General features: G+C 37.4%; 1 protein-coding gene across 2 annotated transcripts in view; it reads left to right on the top strand.

Annotated features, from left to right (window-relative positions):
- The first annotated feature begins 3017 nt into the window (after positions 1-3017).
- Positions 3018-20174, top strand: part of relt (RELT TNF receptor) — a 29764-nt gene continuing 12607 nt past the window's right edge. For both annotated transcript variants that reach the window (XM_053501109.1, XM_053501110.1), the window contains exons 1-4: positions 3018-3168; positions 19018-19092; positions 19713-19805; positions 19890-20074. In XM_053501109.1, the coding sequence (XP_053357084.1) occupies positions 19039-19092; positions 19713-19805; positions 19890-20074 (332 nt within the window). In that variant the 5' untranslated portion in view covers positions 3018-3168; positions 19018-19038. The remainder of the gene's footprint in view (positions 3169-19017; positions 19093-19712; positions 19806-19889; positions 20075-20174) is intronic.

Here is a 20174-nt window from a genome sequence, read left to right on the forward strand (position 1 = left end):
CAGAAAGTCTATGCATTAAAGCAGGAATCACACTACTGTACAGTATGTTGAGACACATTGTAGAAGAACATAACACTTTCTTGATTTTATACACTCTTTTGTTTTGTCGGAGTGTTTAATCAGGGTGACTAAATGCATAAAGGAATAAATTCTACTTCCACTGGGCAAGTAAACCTCAAGTTATATGTCACATGTCATAGCTAATGTGACATAATTTCATATGATGAGACTTGGCCCTATGTTATCATGTTTGGGATCATGTACACTAGCACATCAGTGTTCGCACTCGACAGGTAAAAAAGGTTAGTGGCAGCATGTCAGGTTACTAGAGAGCAGTGAAATGCAGTTCTGTTCTATTGTAGTTTATCATGTATTATATAAAATATCACTTACTCATCGTCTATACCACTTAATCCTGTTTTTAGGGTAACAGGGAGCCTGGAGCCTATCTGCGGATTCTTAAGGGCACCAGGCAGGGTACAACTTTGACGTGATGCCAAACCATTGCAGGACACACACACATACAGATACACACACTCATTTACACACTATGGGCAATTTGGGAACACCAGTTAGCCTAATCTGCATGTCTTTGGACTTCCCCACAGAGGAGGGAATCGAACCCAGACCCAGACAATGCTAACTAATGAGCCAATTTAATGAGTATAAATTTACACAGGCATGATACCATATTTTAGCATAACATGTTAGCATTTATTTCCATTACTACTCTTGTGGTTCGTAGAAACCATGCACAAAATCTCTATCTCTATAAGTAAAAAAAAAAAAAAAAAAAAAACCTGCAACAGTGGATTTTGCATTCACACTCTTTAATTGTATTAGATTTTGTTCTGTTGTATTTAATCCTCTATTACTGTCTTTCTGTCTATATCAGCTCTTTGGCAGTGGGACCCTGTCCGCAGCAAGCTTTGGAGCACTGGGTGTTCTGGTGCTTTCTATTCTGATTAGCCTTTTTTGGTGAGATGTGCTGTATTGCCGTTTTGTGAGATCAGACCAGACGGGCTACACTTTGTTGCCTGTGAGTTAGCTTTGCCTGTTTATAATCCTGTTACCAGTATACAAATTAATAATCAATGTTATTGTTAATTAACTCAGCTCGTGGTGGCGTTAATGTTGTGGTTGATCGGTGTACTGTACAGTATATACATAGATCTACTGTATATTTGTATTAGAGATTTACCTGAGGTTCCGCCCGCGAACATCAACCTAATGATAATCTGGTAATCAAATGAAGATACATTATTACTTCACAGTTTGATATAAAAGTTGATGATGGCGCTGCCTGGTTTTACATTTTTCACTGTGAGTACATGCATCAGTGAGTAACGTGTCTGTGAAATGGTTTTGACGGGACTACCTGTGCAAACTCACAATCAACGCCACTTGCCCACCGTGGATTCACATTTTCCGTGGCCTACTGTTACATTCTGTGAGGAATTCTTGTAATGGACCCACCTACTGGTTATATGAAAAAACATCTGATTTTATGTACAGTATATACTGTATACACACACACACACACACACGGTTGTGCTCAAAAGTTTGCCTACCTTAGGAGATGTGTACCAGTGAGGAAATCCCCGTTCAAAAGTTTGCATATTTTCAGTTCTTACTGTGTATTGACCCTTTTGGCATCAATGACGGCATGCAGTCGTTTGTAATAATTCCTCATTAATTATCTCAGGTCGTATAGCTGCCAATTCTACTTTTAAAAGTTGTCTTGCAGGAACTGCACATTTGAGATCTCCCTGCAGGTGCTTGTCTCAGTGCTGCCAACAGCCTTTTTGGGTCATGGGTGCAGTATCGGCTTTCTCCTGGCAACTCGACCATGCAGGTCATTTGTGTTCCCTCATTGTGCTTCTTAAAACAACACCACATTTTTTTCCAGAGCAGCCTGTATTTCTCTCAAAAAAGTTTGTGGGTTTTCTTTTTGTCTTGAACAATTCTTCTGCCAGTAGTGGGTAAAATCTTTCTTGGTCTACCTGACTGTGGTTTAGTATCAACAGAACCTTTTACTTTCCACCTCTTTATCAGAGGTTAAACAGTACTCACTGGCATTTTCAGGTCTTAGGATATCTCTTTATATCCTTTCCCGCTTTATAAAGTTCAACCACCCTATTCCACCATTCCACCGGTTCCTTTGTCTTCCCCATGGTGCAGTATCCAGCCAAGTCAGTGCATCACCTCATGAACTGAGAAACTATCTCATTATTTATGCACAGACACAATGAGTGAGTACAATGAGTCACAAGTATGGAAAATCCCCTTTAATAGGGAAGCTCAGCAGTTAAGGCATTGGACTATGGTTCGGAAGGTCAAAAGTTTAAATCCTACGACCACTAAGTTGTCCTTGTTGGGCCCTTGAGCAAGGCCCTTAACCCTAAATTGCTCAGAATTATAATGAGATAAAGTAAAAAAAAGATACTCTGAAATCTTGAATCACCCCAAAAAAATCTGATTAAAAGTTTACATTCACATCCAGGCATTTGTCAGACCCCCGTATTCGGTGGGAGTTTTTATATATATATATATAATCTGCTCAGATGTGTAATGAGATAAAAATGTAAGTCGCTCTGGATAAGAGCGTCTGCCAAATGCCTAAATGTAAATGTAATATAAATTCTTATTTTTTAAATATAGATATTATAATATGTATCAGTCATATTAAATGGCAATGTTTAACCAAGACGTTTGAGCACATTTTTTTTTATTACATTCTATGTCTAACTTCTAACTTAATCCTTACTTTAAATATTTAAATACGCGTCATGATCAATTAAATGAAATGTTGTTTAATGACTTCCATGTAAAATTCGGCCTGATTGCCTTCTACTCCTCTGATGCAAGAATTGAACCGTTTTCACAATGAACCCGACCTCTGACGTCACACAGGAGTGGGCGGTGCGCTCGCGCGCGCTCCAGTTTCACCCGTGACGTAGCGTTCTGGGCGCGCGCCCCGGCGGAGTTTCACTAAGGCTCCATTCGGCATCCAGAGTCAGGAGCGGTGCTTCCTACCGGCTTTTATTTATAATCAGTATATATATTTCTTTCTTCTTTCGTTTCCACTCGTATTATTAAATATAATGTTGTACATAAGTACGATTACGCCGCAGCACTAACTTATGGTAAACGTGCAGCCTTAAACAGGTAAGAAAAGATTCTTCTGGATTTATAATAATAATACTGATAATTGTAATTATAATAATGTCTATCGCCAGTGCTGTTTTTATCATACATCTTTTTGAAGGTCACCAGCGGACAAAATGTGTTGGCCATGACATGTGCCACGATGCAAAGTAGTCTTATTTCCTAACGCGTTTCCTTTCCTAACATCTACAGTGCTGAGTACTAGGACAGGACAGAGCTGTATCAGAAATGATTAATAGATTTATACACTTCAGCTCTGGTCTGTAATTTTCCTGATCTTGTATTCGTTCTAAGATTCATATGAGATATTTAATGCATGTGGTGAAGTGTGTGTTAAGAGGATGCTTGCTTGCTTAGGGATAATCCTGGGCTTGTAGACCAATCTGATGCTCTGCTCTAACAAGCACGCATGTGTATGTACACTTATGTACAGTACATATGGGCTTTATTTCCGATTAGGTGAGGTTGATAAGCCTGCTCTGTGAGAGCTGATGTTGTGTTCCATTGTTTCATCTTCATCCTTTATTCTCAAAAGTGTTAGTAAACAGCAACTGCACTACAATCCTCCCATCTGCAAAGGTTGCCAGGTGCCTGTTCCCTCAGTACACTGAGCCCAGTGGCATTGCGCCAACCTGGAATTCACACCTCTCATCTTCACTGTGCAGACACTAAACCGGTTTAAAACCAGTTGACGTCAAAAGAACAGCTGTATAACTGAATACGTACCTGCTGTTAATCTCTCAGCCAGATCCGCGCTATCCCTTGGAAAGCACGAAATGTTCAAGCCTGTTTGCTTATACTATGAAAGATGTCAGTTACGCTAATTTTATATCAACATATAATTGCAAGGCCTTTAATTCTCCATATAAGAAGGCACATTGTGTAAATATGAATGCAGGTCTCGCATTTAAACACAGTTGTGACAACGTTTCCATGATCCTCCCCTCTGGGCAGGTTTACACACACACACACACACCCCCACTGGTTGACACAGAAAAGAAATCAGCTCCAAATATAATGTCTGAGTATATGTACCAGGCATGTGTTGATAATCACAATATGCAGCACGCACAATGCTGTTAGCACAGACCTAAAGTTATTAAACCTACTGTATATAAAGTTTGCTGGTGTTTCTGTTCCTTAAAGTAAGAATGTGAAATTTAGAATATGGCATTATACAAAAGCTTTCTTCTAAGTAAGGAAGTTTGTCCTTAAAACTTTAGGATGGAGGAATGCATTATATCATAAGGTTTCTTTGAAAGTATAAAAACAATGATCTGGTTACACAGAATTAAATATAGATATGCAATAGTATCTGTGATGTAGTGTCTTTTTTTAAAGTGTTTCTAGTATATATTATTTTATTTTTTTGTATTGTAGAAATGTTGTAACCTTTAAGTTTGAAGCAAAAACACCACATTTTGTGGGTTCGTTCTCTTTCTCTTTTCACTTTTATTAGGCAGTCTGTTCATTAGGTTGTTTTCTTTTTGTTTCTCTTCTAAAAGTATTTTTGGGGAAAATGATGACATGAACGTGTCAGTAAAACAGGCTGAATAATATCAGCCTAAATGTAGGAGACGTTTCAGTTGGTGGAATAACTTGATAGGCTACATGAAAAAAAAAAGAATTCAGGGCCAGCCTCACTTGCTATTCTGAGTATTTTTCACCGTTGCTGCCGTTGTAGGTGGTTCCGTAGAAGCATAAAATAATCCGCCTCAAGACATTTGTTAACAGTAACTTATCTAATGCCAAAATGAACCGTTATATTGATGACTTTTTTCTATTAAAAAATACAGGGGATTTTAGCAACACCAAGCAGCATGACAGATAATAATATAATATATAATGGTATAGTGGTTAGAACTATGGCCTTACACTTTCAGGGTTGAGGGTTTGATTCCTGCCTTGAGTCTGTGCATGGAGTTTGAATGTTCTCCTTGTGCTTGATCGGTTTCTTCTGGGTAATTTAGTTTCCTCCCACAGTCAAAAGACATCCAGATTATGTTAACTGGGCCTTTCCAAATTGTCCTAGTGTGTGTGTGTGTGTGCGTGCCGATCCATGGTATACCATGCCTTGTGCCCAAAAGACTCCTTGGATAGGCTACAGCCCCCCATATACAGTATATACTTGCAGTTGCAGTAATTAAATGCAATTTTGACACACTGCTATCATGCAAAGGTGCCTTGGGTAAGATTTGAAAAAATCTGTATCAAAAAATAGGTCTATTTCTTAGTAGTTGGAGCAACCAGATATGAAGTGTTATTCACATTACTTTAAGACTGTCTGTTCCAATAGTTTTGCTCACCTGAAATTGGGGTTGCCATCAGTGGAGATACATTTTACGTAATAATTACATCTACAGTACATTTAAATACTAGAAGATTAAGGCTGATATTCTGATCTAGTGTTACATTCATCCTTTAACCTTGAACGAATCATCAGTACAGTATATCACAAAAACAAAAAAACTGGCCTTGCAGTTACAATATGTTCGAAGGGAACGTGAAATGAGTTAATCAGAAAAAAATCTGTCTCTACCATAAAATTTGTGATAAGTTACAGTACCTCATTTTGTAATGTTTAAATAACATAAAGAAGACATCATGCCAAGGTCTTAGCAAACATCTTATAACAATATTGTTGAACACTAAATCATTTAAGAGTCATTTAGATGCTGTAACCTTTTGTCTTGTGTCTTTTTACTTAAGAGAAAAAATAAGCATCCAGCATTTCATTTTTTCGTTTACTTTCACACTATTAATAACCTCATTATTAGTTGATAGACATTTTTTTCTACTGTGTTTGACATGCATGTTTAAAATAAACCCAGACAGACTAATAAAACATTATACAAATAGACATAATTTTAAATGAGGGGAAGTTACGCCAACTCGGTCATCTCCGTGTCTCTCTAAAGAACTGTCCCAGCTGTGTGAGCAGAGGATATAAGCTTTTTTGTGGTATTTGGGCATTTTCCTTTGGTCTAGAATGTCCTATTCAGACTTTTGAACTTTTTGCAGCACATTTATGTAAAACCTTTTGCTCCTTTTACAATAGTTGTCTGCTTCCAACCTATGTCAGTAAGACTAGTGTCTTCAATTTAGTGAAATTCTGACAGTTTGCATATTTAGTGAGTTTAGTGAGTTATTTATCATATTTATCTTGGCCTCTTTTCTTATTCAGCTCGGAGAGTTTTTTCAGAGTCATCCGGTGAAAACATTTGCACATTAAAATGATCAAAATCCTGACTTGACTTGCATAGCAGAATGTACTGTATAAACCCTAAGGTTTTTGAAGTGGGAGTATTCCTTGACAGGAGAATTCACCAACTGACACTTGGCAAATAGACTGGACTAATTAGAAAATGCTTAATTAGAGTGTTTTTTAATCCCTAGGGGGTATTTTATTACTTTATATTTTGTGTTTAAAGAGTCAGACTTTCTTGTATTTTAATGTAGTCTTGAGGAATAGTTCTCCAAACTTTTTGAAAGACTTATTTGGCACTAATTTTTGTTTTGTTTGTTAAGCCATACAATGACATTGTCATACAATGATATGATGTCGCTGGTCTTTCGGCTGCTCCCATCAATGGGTTACCACAGCGAACCATCTAAGCTGCACAACAATTTAACACAGATTTTATGCCGTCGGCCTTTCCTGACACATCCCTCCCATTTTATCCAGGCTTGGGACCGGCAATGCATCCATTGCCTGGGGTTTGAGAATTTGGTGGGAATTGAACCCAGGCCTTCCATATCGCAGACAAGAAATCTACATATGTATGACAGGACTAATATATGATGGAACTACCTGTGCAAACTCATATACTGTATATATATGGGGTTGGCACAGGTGGTTCCGTCACAGGCGTGTCTCAGGCGTTCCTCACTTAATATAACAGTAGACATCGTCATCATCAAATTTTGCCCTTAACTGAAAATGTCATTCTGTTACTGCGTAGGCATCAGGCATCAGGATCTGCACATAGGCGCAGCCTCGGTACCCTCTAGTGAATCATTAAAGCATAAAAAAACATTTTACTTAAGGCATAGACCGGTGAGAAACAGATGCAGATGATCAAGCAGAGTGGATCTAAAGATGAAAGGGGAAATGAGGTTGCTGCTGATGCCAGTTTTTAAATTGTATCTTTAGGCCCTTTACACCCTGTCGCAGTAAAACATTTGTTCCCATTTCATTCATTATATCTACTTCATTTAATTTTATCTTAATATAAGGATGTATTTAATTTGATTTAATATGAACATGTGATGACTTAGAGTAGCATTGTTATTTCATAGTTCCAGGATGTAGGGTTCAAGCCTGAGTTTAGTTTGCTGATTGTTCCAAAATAGAGCTCAGATTCACATCTTCATTCTGTTTAAACGTGGGTTTGTTCCAGGTTCTCTGGTGTTTGCTCTGGTTTGGTGCATCATGCTCCCTGTTTGCAATGTGAACTTGACCAGCAGTTAGTGAGGATGAATGAATAAATGAGTAAATGAATGAATGAATGAATGAATGAACATGATCCAGGGTTACAAATTACAAACTACTCAAAGTTATTTCTTCGTCTTAGGGTTTCACTTGATATATCATAACACTGTTTTGGAAGATAAACCAACGGTTGAAAAGCAATCAAAAGAAATCTTCTAAGCCTGTATGACACTCCTTGCATCCTTGTGTTTCTCTAATCCTTCTAATGCTACTTCTGACAAGTATAATTTATCCCCATTAAGGGCTTATTTGTGAGCTGATAAGACAGGCATGTTATAGCAGGAAAGACTAAAATGTATAGTACATACTGTAGGAAAAAAAGGAAAGTTCTTTAAATTATTCCTTTCATGATCTGAATAAGAAACAAATGTGACTATATTGTGATTTTTAAAAAAATAAATCACCATTAATGATTAGTTCATGGCAATAAAAACTGATGAAATAGTTTTTACGACAATTCAATAAAATCAATGTGGTTGAAAGCCCTCCTTATAATTAATGCAGCAGACTGAAATAGGACATATGTCCGTAGGTTGGAGTAGAGAATAAACGCATAGTTTTCAGTCCTTTCCTCTGTAAATCGGTTTGTTTAAACTGTTTAGTTTAATTGGTTGTTTTTTTCTGGCAACAGATGATACACTACAAAGTAAATGCTGGAGGTCTGGAGCTGCTATAATATGGTCAAGTATTGTATAGATTTTAATACAATAAAGGTTGTTTTACTATATATATTTTTTTCAGATCGCTCCCAGGGATATATTTTTTCCTGGGTGTGCATCCGGACCACAGGCCGCGAGTTGACAAACACTTTTCTAAAGAGATGATCAGATTTAGGCTTGAGGTTGCACAATGCTATGGTAGTGGTTTGCGGTCCATGTGTGAGCATAAGTTAATACACCACCACTGTAGCAAAGGGTACAGTATTTATAGAAGTTGAGCTAAGGAAGGGGAGCCATGTGCATAGGGGTGAAGTCTGCCACCGCCCAGTCTTAAAACACTTGGCCTCATTATAAGCATTTGAAATCCTAAACTTAAAAATTGAGACAGTTCTGTTCTAAAATACAGGGAGCACTAATTACTAACCTGACAAAGTAACTGAAAATATACTATGTCTTTCTTCACTAAATTTAGTGTGCTTTATGCATGGCCTGATTTTATGTCTCATTGATTACAAGGTTGTGCCCTTCACCTAATCAGTTGAATTTCGTGTATTGTAAACTGTTTATGCACATTTCATTAAGGAAGCATCTCCTTGGAATCTTTAGAAAATTTTAAATCACACAATTGGATCTCTTCTACATTCCAGCCCTTTCTCTTTTGTCAGAATTGTGTAAAGAATTTCTTTTTCTTTTGTGTCAGAGCAAATAGGAATAGACTTAGTATTTATTAAGTGCTTCAAATGACTGACTCTACTTTCCATCATATCCAAATTGGAATCTGTTTAAAATCAGTTTTCTTCTACTGTACATGGTCTGAAATAAAAAATAAACCACACAGAATCTGATTTAGCAAATCCAATTTGAATCACATCCCGCGGTGGTTTGAAATTAGATCCCTAAACCAAGGCTCTAACCATTCGAATCAGATTTCAAACTGTCTATTACATCATAACATGACATGAAAATTCAGCCATGTAAAGAGAACTGGCATTGAAATTCAACAGCAAAATCTTATTACATTTTATTTTTCTTTATTGTGTATGTATCGTGCATTGATAGTATATATATTTTTTTTTTTCGCTTCATTTTGTTTCGTCCTTGGCAGCCCCACAGTCAACGAAGACCCAATGTGTCTCACAATCAGTCCCTAAAATCACGCACAACAAATTTAATTTATTTTAAATTCAGTTTGAAGGCTTAAATCTAAGGTCAAGTCCATACATTTTGTAACAAAGATGAGTATTTTTAGCTTTTTTAGCTTAGTGATGGCCACCTTTACTTGCACATTTTGTAGATTTTGTAACCATTGGACAACATCTGATAATTGCCTAAAACGTAAGACAAGACAACCTTAGTGGCCTGTTGTTCTTTATCCAGGTTGATACAGTATTTTCGCTTGAGTAAACATAGCATTTGAAAGGTGTCTGTTATCTACAGTAAATTACTGCAATAAATAAGCAGCATTACTCTTTGTGGTTCTGGCAGTCCATGATGATACAGTACTCATTTGGAGTCTTTGGCTAGAGTAACCAGGATAATGGGCGGTTTTCCTTTATTTTCTCCCTCTGACAGAAACCACAATGAAGTGATGTTCATGTCTCATAATCCTGTTTTTGTGTCTGTCCTCTAATCTTTAACTCACAAACAGGGACATCAAACAGTTTTCTTTTTTCCTCTCCTTCAAGTTTTGTCCTGATTATACATCTTCTTCAAACCTGAGTAAATGGTAAATATAATAAGCTATTGGCCTTTGTACCAGCAGTACTCTTGATAAACACCTGTAATAATTCATATTTTCACATCTGTTTGGTGAGCAGCGCTGTTTACAATCGCTTAACAACCAACACTATCATAGCTAAGCAGAACACAAGCATAGCTACTTAACAACAAGTGAGTCACATGAAGATACTATAAATTATGCCAATTACACCCACTGCACAATTTTAGCACTTTGCCTTACATGACCTTACTGCAGTAAAGAATGAGTTTATTTATTCCAGTAGAAACTAGCTCCTCAAATAAATAACCTAGCTAGCTTATCCCCCCACCATAGTTTTAAAAGCAAGGAGTAGCATATATAAACATTATTAGCATTTACTAAGCTAATAATGCTTTACCATTTACCAGGCAAAGTTATTTGTTAAGGAAAAAACCTAAGCTACAAATTTCAGATGGAGGGAAATTCTATTCTGTGACTTCATTCTAACACCAGAACCGTATTTCTTTTAAATCAATTTTTATTTTATATATGTTTGCATTTAAAGTGGTGAAACATCGCAGCTCCTCTATAATCCTACAGGTGGTGCACTCTAAACTATTCTCACCTTCAGGTAAAGGGACATCTTGACAGCTGTTAAAAAAAAACTATTGAATACATAATTACAATACAAATCAAATCAGCACCTACAGTACGTCGATATTGTGATAATATCATTGCTACATGTGCACTCGTTGAACCATGGCGGTTCTGCTTATGTCACAAATATTAAAGAACACCCCTACAAAATAGAAATAGATCACAAGTACAAAGATGCTTATACATGTTATCTTTGATGTATTTTATTTCATAATTTCACAGTAAAATTACTATATTTGATGTCACCCTAAACTGAGGCGTTAAACGAATAGATATGATTACAAATTATATCAAGTTATACCAACTCTGTCTTTTGGATATTCTCTTTTGTTGTTCCATCCAGAGAATTAAATTCGCAGAACTCTTATTTCAGACCTTTAATCTTTTTTTTTTGTCACTTTAGTGTAATTGCTTGTCAGCCTCTCAGCCTGCAGGCAGGTACTGGTTTAGTTGCCCTGCTCTTAACTGATATTAACTGTTGACTAGTGAATTATTCAGGCTATTCATAAGGCTGCATAGGTGTGTGCATTTTTGGGATCAACTGTAATTTTAAGGGATTCTTGGAAAGTTATTTAGCTTTGACTGTTTCTGACAGAGTCACTCGCCAGCGATCTGGTACGAAATTGACTCAGAATACAATTTTAATAGCTGCGATACTTTTATGTCAGAAATTAATAGCTTACCTAGAGCCACATGGGACAGTTTTAGTCTGATCTCGCACAAATTACAGGCCTCACCTTATTCATTAATTTGTTCTGTACAATTATGACATGTTGACATGGGAACAATTTGTTTTTTGTCAAAATATGTGGAACATAGTGAATATATGTATTGCCAAACATGGACAGGAATACACCCTAGATGGGACATTGGTGGCCATTGTAACAAAATCCATGCACACTTCTAATCACTACATGCAATGTTTTTAGAATTCATGCTCTAATACAGTAGGAGTGATATCTTTACATGAGCAGAGAAGTTTTCTGTTGTGTGCTAGTGGTTTTTACTGCCCTCAGGACCGGAAAACATCAATTTAGCTTATTTTCAGAAGAAAAAATGGATAACTGTGGCAACATTTGGGCTTGAGGTTCTCCAGTGCAATGGTACTGATTTGTGGTCCATGTGTGACATGCAATACAAGGGACAGCCATTCATTAATACAGGCCGATGTGTTCGGTAACACGGTCACAGCTGCAGTGATGTGTAATTACAGAAGTCAGCCAGGGGAACGCATCATCATCATAAGAACTGGAAACCTCGAACTTACAAACCGGGGCAATTCTGTCCTAAAATACAAGGAGCACTAATTACTATTCTGAAAAAAAAGTATCTAAAATTTACCCAGGATGGTTTCTCGAAATGCCAGTAAGGCATGTTTGCTAACGCTGGCTTCACATGTGGGTAGGATTAACATTTATGTGATTACACGGTTGTGATTTACCTGCTCAGTGTGGAATTTCCCAAATGGGAATTGTATTTTTTTCACATAGTAAAGAAGCCTCTTATTAAACCTTTGGAAATTGCTTGGATCACCATCCCAGCAGGAATTTTTGGTTGTCAAAACATTGTGGCAACATTACTGTTGTTGGAACACGGGTGTTAGTGTTAAGTTGAAAGTTAGAATTACTACTGGATGGAATGACGTTGGAACAATATTGACTAAATGGCATGTTGATCAATGACTTCAAAAAAAGGGATTTATTTAGCACTACTCATGCAGCTGGTAGTAATACTAGTAATGCTAATAAAACCTCATAACTGTACTTTACTAAAGTAGTAAATGGGGAACCAGCTGTAGGGGGAAAATTTCTGCTTAACTTGGATCTGTTCTCTGAAACCAGACATTATGCAGTTTGGCTATTGTGCGAACACATACTGTACATACTTAGTCCATCTATGTGGGATACTGAAGATACTGCAGTGCACGAATGCAACATGCCTAAACCGTAAGCCATCATTAATCGTAATATTGTTAACTGATATTCTACCTTTAATATATATTATGTGTGGTAAGAATTTGGGTTCATTTAGTTCTCCGGCTGGGCCTGGAAAACAAGTAAAATTTTATATGATTCTGTTGTTTTAAGATTATTTGTAACATTGTTTTTGAGTCATTCATTTAACCGTATCCTAACATCATTTCATTAAAACATTCTAACTTTCAAAACCAACGTTGTCCCAATGTCTTGTTTAAGGGGGACAATATCACAATATACATCATTTCATTTAAATAAAATTTAATTTAATATGGGCGACACGATGGTGTAGTGGTTAGCACTGTCGCCTTGCACCTACAGAGTCCGGTTCGATTCCCGGCCAGGCTTGATTCCCGTCTCTGTGTGCATGGAGTTTGCATGTTTTTGGTGGGTTTTCTCTGGGTACTCCGGTTTCCTCCCACAGTCCAAAGATAGGCAGGTTAGGCTAATTGGCGTAGTGTGCGATGGATTGGCACCCTGTGCCTTAAGCCTCCTGGGATAGGCTCCAGGTCCCCGCGACCCTGTATACAGGATAAAGCGGTATAGAAGATGCCTGGAGAGTAAGTAAATTTAGTATGAAGAAATGTAGGGTGACTCTTGATTTTTGCACAATACTGTATATGACAATATCATCCATAAATATATTTTTTTAATATACCAGAGATAATGACAATTCCATAGGATCTTGCTCGATTTTCCTTTTAACTTGATGCCTGTGATGTCAGCATGACCAGGCTATGAAGGTGTACCATGTCACAGTTTCTTCCTGTGTCGGTTTACATTGCGTCTCCGCTTGAGGTTGGATCTGACATATGCAGAATACATTAGCAAAAACTAACCATAAGCACATAAAAGTAATGTTTTTTTTTTTACTGTACTTAGTGAACATCAATGTAAAATAACATAAACTTACTAAAGAGTGAGGCAGGTGTGCTTATTTAAGGATAATAGTGTGCCTTTGTGGTTGTGTAATGGCTATGTGGATTAGTCTTCTTTATCCCAATGTTTATGTCAGAGCAAACATATAGTGTAGCAGGCTTCAAAACTGAGAGCACTTAAAAAAGAAGTAAACTGATGGTGCATTCTTTTCTAATGTAATATAACATTTTAATTACAAATTATGTTACTGACAACAACTTGAGGCAAATTCAAATTTTAACGGATTTTTATTCTTTTTTTTTTTTTTTTGCTTTAATGACATCATGTGCTGGATCTGCACTCCAAAAGTTTGTCAAAGCCTTTTGATCAATATGACTAATTTCCTTACAATTCCTTAAATTTCCTCAAATTTAAACTTAAATAAAGTGCAAAATGCTAAATATTAAATTTCTGATCTTTATTTTAAATATTTAAAAACTCTTTAAGAGTTTGCGAAACTTTTTGTGTGGACCCGACCCTAGTATTTAAAATATGTTTTTCACAATTCACTTCTGTAACATGCGAAAGGTAAATAAACCACATTACACCTAAGGCCTTACATAATGATGCTAAATTTACGTCTTTGGCTGGAGCAGCGAAGATAATGGTCAGTTTCCCTGTGTTTTCTTCCATTGACATAACCACAGTAGAGTGATGATTGTGTCTTGTGAGCCTGTTTTTGTGTCTGTCGTCCAATCTTCAGCTCACAGAACAGAAACAAGCCGCTTACAAACAATCGAAATCACCAACTTTTTTTACTTCTTTCCAGAGTAGCTGAAATGGCCCAGTGTAATTGCTGACTCATGCCAGTCTTATAAACAAACAATGTTGTGCTAGTTAGTAATAAAAGTAATAAATTACTATCACTATAACCCTTTTACTGAAAGGCATATATTACTATTTCTCATTACACTTATAAAACTAATAATATTACTATCACTAGTTACTATCTAAAGTTACTCTTGTGTTAGTTTTATGTAAGTATAATTTGTCATTTGCCATATTGAGATTTACTCACAAAAGTAAGCACAGAAGCTCGTCTGCTGTTTGGCACAGTTAACACTAAATATGTAAAAGCCATGCCCATAAAATCGCCGTGAAGCTGATTAATGTTGCTTTTATTTTTGTGGAGTATGGCACCTCCGAGGGTTGATTTGCTTTTTTTTTTAAATGCCATGAAAATTACCATGCAACTTAGGTAAAAAAAAATTTTTAATATTAAAAAGTGAAAACTTTGTATCCAATCCTTGCCATTTTGATTCGTGCTCAAAATGGGAAATCAGAAAATGTGTCATTATTCTATTTTTTTTTTGGTTTTGGAAACAAATAATGAAATAAAAAGGTGGTTCTATGGTCTAGGGGCCTCCCATGAGCCTGTACAGGATAAGCAGAATATAAGATGAGCGAATGAATTAATGAATGAAAGTGAGATGGTACGGCGGCTTAGCAGTTAAAACTGTGGCCTTGCACCACCAGGGTCGAGGGTCGAGTCCCGTCTTGGGTCTGTGTGCATGGAGTTTGCATGTTCTCCTCGTGTATTATGGGTCATCGTATCAGTTCGTCCCACACAGCACATGATTGGCTGGATCAAGAAGCTAAAACAAGTTAAAAACCAGGCAATTAAAGCATTACAATTTTAAATCACACCATGGGCTGTCATGAAATGCCAGAGAGGGCAGAATATGAGCGTAGGGGTGCAAAACATGCCTGACAATTGAAATGCCGTGTTATTTTGGTGAAGACATTATAAAGCTGACGCAGATGTAGGTGTGGAATTTCAGTGTAATTACAGTGGAAAAAGTCTGACATGCAGTCGACTCATTGGGAGTATAAGGGATGCCACGATTTAAATTGAGCTACTTGGTCTTAGTGTAAATGTTTCTATTACATTTAGGAATACAATGTTCCTGATTAATTGTCTGCATAGCTGGTGTTGTCAGCTTTCAGGATGCATTGTAAACCCTGTACCAAGGATTCAAAGGTCATGTCAGGCCTGTTGCATCCAATTTGTAACTTTACATCTGCTGAAATAAATAATTCCGGATGATTTCTATGTTTATTATTGTTTTACCCCATTTCATGTGGTTTTCTGTGTTCATAAAACACTGAATGAAGACTTTGGTGCAGATCCAGACCCAAAAGAGCTGTAATTTAAGTTCATTGAAACCTTTTGACTTTTTAATTAAAGGGCTTAATTTATACCCACTCATCAGGCAATGGGCATGTCTAAATGATTACTGATTCTCATTTTGCTTCTGCATGTCGAGCCATGCAATGTACGCTCTGGAATCGTGGTTAAAGCAGAGAAAGTGAAGGCAAAACCGCTAAAATTACAGTATGCATAAAGTATTGCGAAGGACCCTGTGGTTTTTTTGTAGTTTTTTTGTGCAAATTGCTGTCCTTGCTGAAACTCATTGCTGAAACTCATTCGGTGTGTGTTTGTATGTATTTGTGCAATGTTACAAAATTTCTTGGTCCAGCTCGACAAGGATGTGCTGAATCTGACCCTGCGTACTGAACTTGGCATACTGTTCATTGCAGAGGATCATAGAAGGTTTGTGCTTGAATTGTAGTAATGGTAAGGTCTCGTCGCAAATAGCGCACTCAGCACAGCATGCTTTCACAAACACTTTGGGTTGTTGTCTTAACCTGAGATTTTGTGATAGGAAAGTCTCTGTCTGAATACTGCACTAAGCCTGGTGTGCCTTTTCATCCGAAGAAACGCTTCAGATTGTTGTCTAAATTCAAATAAGAGTGACTGGGTGGATATTGTGTGAATGGTATTGTTGAACCGGGCATGCTTTCGTCAATGTAGGACACTGGGTTTTTGTCCAAGACTAATGTGGTGTACTTGGGAGTTTCCTGTCTGAATGTATTGGCCGGTGAAAACATGATCTTTTTTAAAAGGTCAGTAAAGGTCTATAGTTGATGGTCTACAGCTAGTGCATGATGCTGGCACTACTTTATTAACCTAATTTAGTTATCATTAAATTGTACTTTCAACTCCATAGTTGAAATATGTAGGTCATATTTAGGTCATATTTAATCTCACCTGATTCATTTCATTGGCATCCTTAGGTATTTCAGGCATTTGGTGCCAACTGTTTTCTATTAATATTAGACATTGGTGGTGAGTTAAAACAATTCAGATTTATTTTGTCATACTGTTGTTTGATAGATTCTCTAATCCTACGTGATGTGTTTAATGTGTTAAATTAGAAAGGGCTGATAAGATTTAAGATTTATTTTAAACTTAGCTTAATTGTGCCATAAATGCTCATGTTTAATCTTGTGCATTTTCCTTTGAGGATGTTAATGTGCATGCTTTTTTTTTGTTTTGTTTTTTTGTTAGAAACTGGACAACCTCCCTAAATGGCTGGGTTAAAATAAAAAAAAGCAAGCCTTAACCACAATGTTGTTGGGTAACCCTTTGTCAGTCAGCGGCGTACATAAGTACAGTGGGGTGGTGCATCATTCAGGTGTAGGCGGAGTTGTGGTTTAAGTGGCGGTATAAGTGATGACAGCTCATCTTATGCATGCACTGTGTGCTGTTTTGACACTGCACATAGTCCTCTGAAGTTAGCTCAACCATTGCAACTGGATCCTCAAGTGGAACTCTAGATTGAGGCTGGGGTATGTGGGGTTTGAAATTATGACTAGGGAATGGGTTTAGGTAAGTGTTAGTGTGAAATGGGCAATTGATTGATGCTGGGGTAGGTAGAGGAGTGTGGAATGGAAGTTGGACTGTAGAATGAGATTGGCATTGGGAATGGGGGTTAAGATATGGGGTAAATGGGTCATAGTGAGAATGACTGTTGGATAAAGATTCCCAGTTGGTGATACAATATGTGAGCGGTTTATGGAAAAGCGGGACTTTAAATTGGTTCTGGGTTAAGTGGAACTTCATAGTGGAGTTCTGGGTTTTGATGAATTACATGGGATTTTTGAATGGCTCTGGGGTAATCAGGACTGTAGAATGACACAGCGTTAGGTATTTAGAATGGCTATTTTCTTAATTATGTTCTCTGTTGATGCTGAGTTAATTAAGACCGAATTACTTTGTAAATTAAATAAGAATCCTGATTGGTGCTAAGTTGAGTGGTACTCCATATTGACTTTGGGATAACTGAGATTCTACACTGGTGCTGGGGTAAGTGGTACTTTGCTGTGGGTTTAGGCTACATGAGTCTCCTTATTGGCGCTGAGGGAACTGGAGCTCTAAAACTATAATTCGGCAATTTTAGGCTTTCGGCTGGTGCTAGAGTAAATAAGGCACTAGATTAGTCGAGTGACAATTAGAAATCTTGATTATGGTCGTTGTTTCTTCAGTTGACATCACAAGTCAGTTACGAGTAAGGATGAAAATGTATTTCGCCCGGGAATACATTATTTAGACTTTGTAGACTTTTTTTGTTTGTTTTTTTTGATAATGCATTAGATTGTGTGTTGAAAAAAGCATTTTCAAGTGTTAATTTTTATATTTTTTTATAGTAATGTTGCATTTGTTCCATATCACTTACTAACATTTAATTTTGTTGCAAGGTCAGCTCTTTTTTCTGGATTTAACATATTTGGTTTGGATGTAGATGTAAAAGTTTTCCTCTTTGAGTGCTCGTTATATTGTATTGTATATCATGTGTGTTTAACATCATAATTCCAGTAGCAGTAATAGTGTTAACAGCAGCAATAATCTCTCACTCACTCACTGTGACTCTATCTTCCTGTGTTGTGTCTCATACTGGGCTCAGGTGATAAAATGATGGGTCATCGTTGTTATTTTGAGACTGTAAGAGGAGGTGAGGGATGGGTTGTCAGAGCTGTGTGTGAAAAGGGTAGTCATCCTCACATGCATGGTATTTAGATGGGAGCATTTATCTGAGCGGAACTGAAAGCCAGAATTGGCTGTTTGAAAAAGACTGAACTTTATGGTTGAGAAAGAGGCAGGGAAATGTGTTGCATTTACAAATTTTTGGCATTTAAGAATTTATATATTCGAATGATTAAGTATAATTATAAAAAATTGTACCGCTGCACCAAAATTGATTAAACCGCTTTAAAAAGTGGTTAAATGTGGGGTATGAATGAGTTATAACGTGTACAGTAATTTATACCATCCCACTTTTCACTCTCCAGTCATTTTGTACAGTGTGTCATTTCAGACTCAACTGTTCATGATTTAGGCTAAAAATAACAAGTGACTAAAGCAGCTGGTGAAACCACTCAACAAATATAGATCATCTGCCTATTTATGTCGTACTATTGCCCATGGCTTTTTTAAATAAACGAATCCGAGCTCCTAGTTCTGTTCATTCATAAGACAGCTCAGCTTTAAGTGCTGTTTACCTCAACAGGGCTTATGACACTGCTGTTTTTCATCATAACGTCACCGCCGCTGTTGCTGATCTTTGTTATTTTCTCAACTCATCTTGTCGTGCTGTTCTTTTACAGGTCTTATGTTTACAGAGGAACATGGTGAAGATGATGAGGAACCGCCTTGGCTGTTCAGCTTCTGTGTTTTTTATGGTAAGCATTTGCTTCTGGTCTGTTATTAGAAACCATTAACACAACAGCTGTGGAACTGGCAGCGCTGTCAGCACGGTGTGAGAATTCCGGCTCATTTTTTCATTCATTATATTTCACAGAGTATGCAACACTTGCTCCATTCACGCCACAATGCAGCCTCTGTAGGCCGCCTCTGTAGATAACAAACTGAGCTCATACAGTAGTCTTCCTTTATAACACTAACACACTGAGCTGAAAGAGGTTCTATACAAAATCACTTAAATGGCTGACATCCTATCAGGACATGTTTAAGTGGCCGAGCAAGATCCTCTTTGAGTAACTTGAAAGGGCAACTGTCAATTTATATGTTTTGTCTTAAAACCGTGACATGTTCACTGAACTATTTTTCCAAAGAGCCCTAGGCTAATGTGTGTGACAAACACATACGGATTTAGACAGATACAGTAAGTCACAAGTTCAACAGGGGCTGAGAAGCAGTCTTGGGTTAAACTTAAACGAGAAGCAAAGAGAGTGTAACAAATCATTAATATAAATATGTGTGAAATAAAATAACTGTATCGTATGAACATCCATATAAGTATTCAAGTAGTAAGCCCAATTTATTTTACGTTTCGCTGCAGTTGCTGTCGCCGTGGGTGGTGCTGGCTGCTCCGTATCAGACGGGACAGGCGTACCCGTGTCTGCGCTGTCCTGCTGGACAGGAGCCGTCCATTGTGAGGGACAAAACAGCCACACATCACACATTTACGCAGTCAAAGAACCACTTAATATAATACAGTTCATGTGGTGTGTTTTAGGCGTGCAGCAAAGTGGAGGGTCTTGATGCGGTGGTGGAGTGTCGCCATTGTCCACCTGGCACTTTCTCGGATTCCTACGGTCCAGACCAGTGCGCTGTACACACACAGTGCAGGAGTCTGAACCGGCAACTGTTGACAGCTGGCACCTCGGAATCTAATGCAGCATGTGGAGCCTGTCTGCCTGGGTGAGGGGACTGAAATGCATGTTTACGTTTGTATTCTTTTATCAGAAGTGACTTAAAGTTTGTTTTGTGGAAAGTGTGCCAAATCTGATCAGATCTGATT

This window comes from Clarias gariepinus, chromosome 7 (assembly GCF_024256425.1).
Source record: "Clarias gariepinus isolate MV-2021 ecotype Netherlands chromosome 7, CGAR_prim_01v2, whole genome shotgun sequence".
Lineage (NCBI taxonomy): Eukaryota > Metazoa > Chordata > Actinopteri > Siluriformes > Clariidae > Clarias > Clarias gariepinus.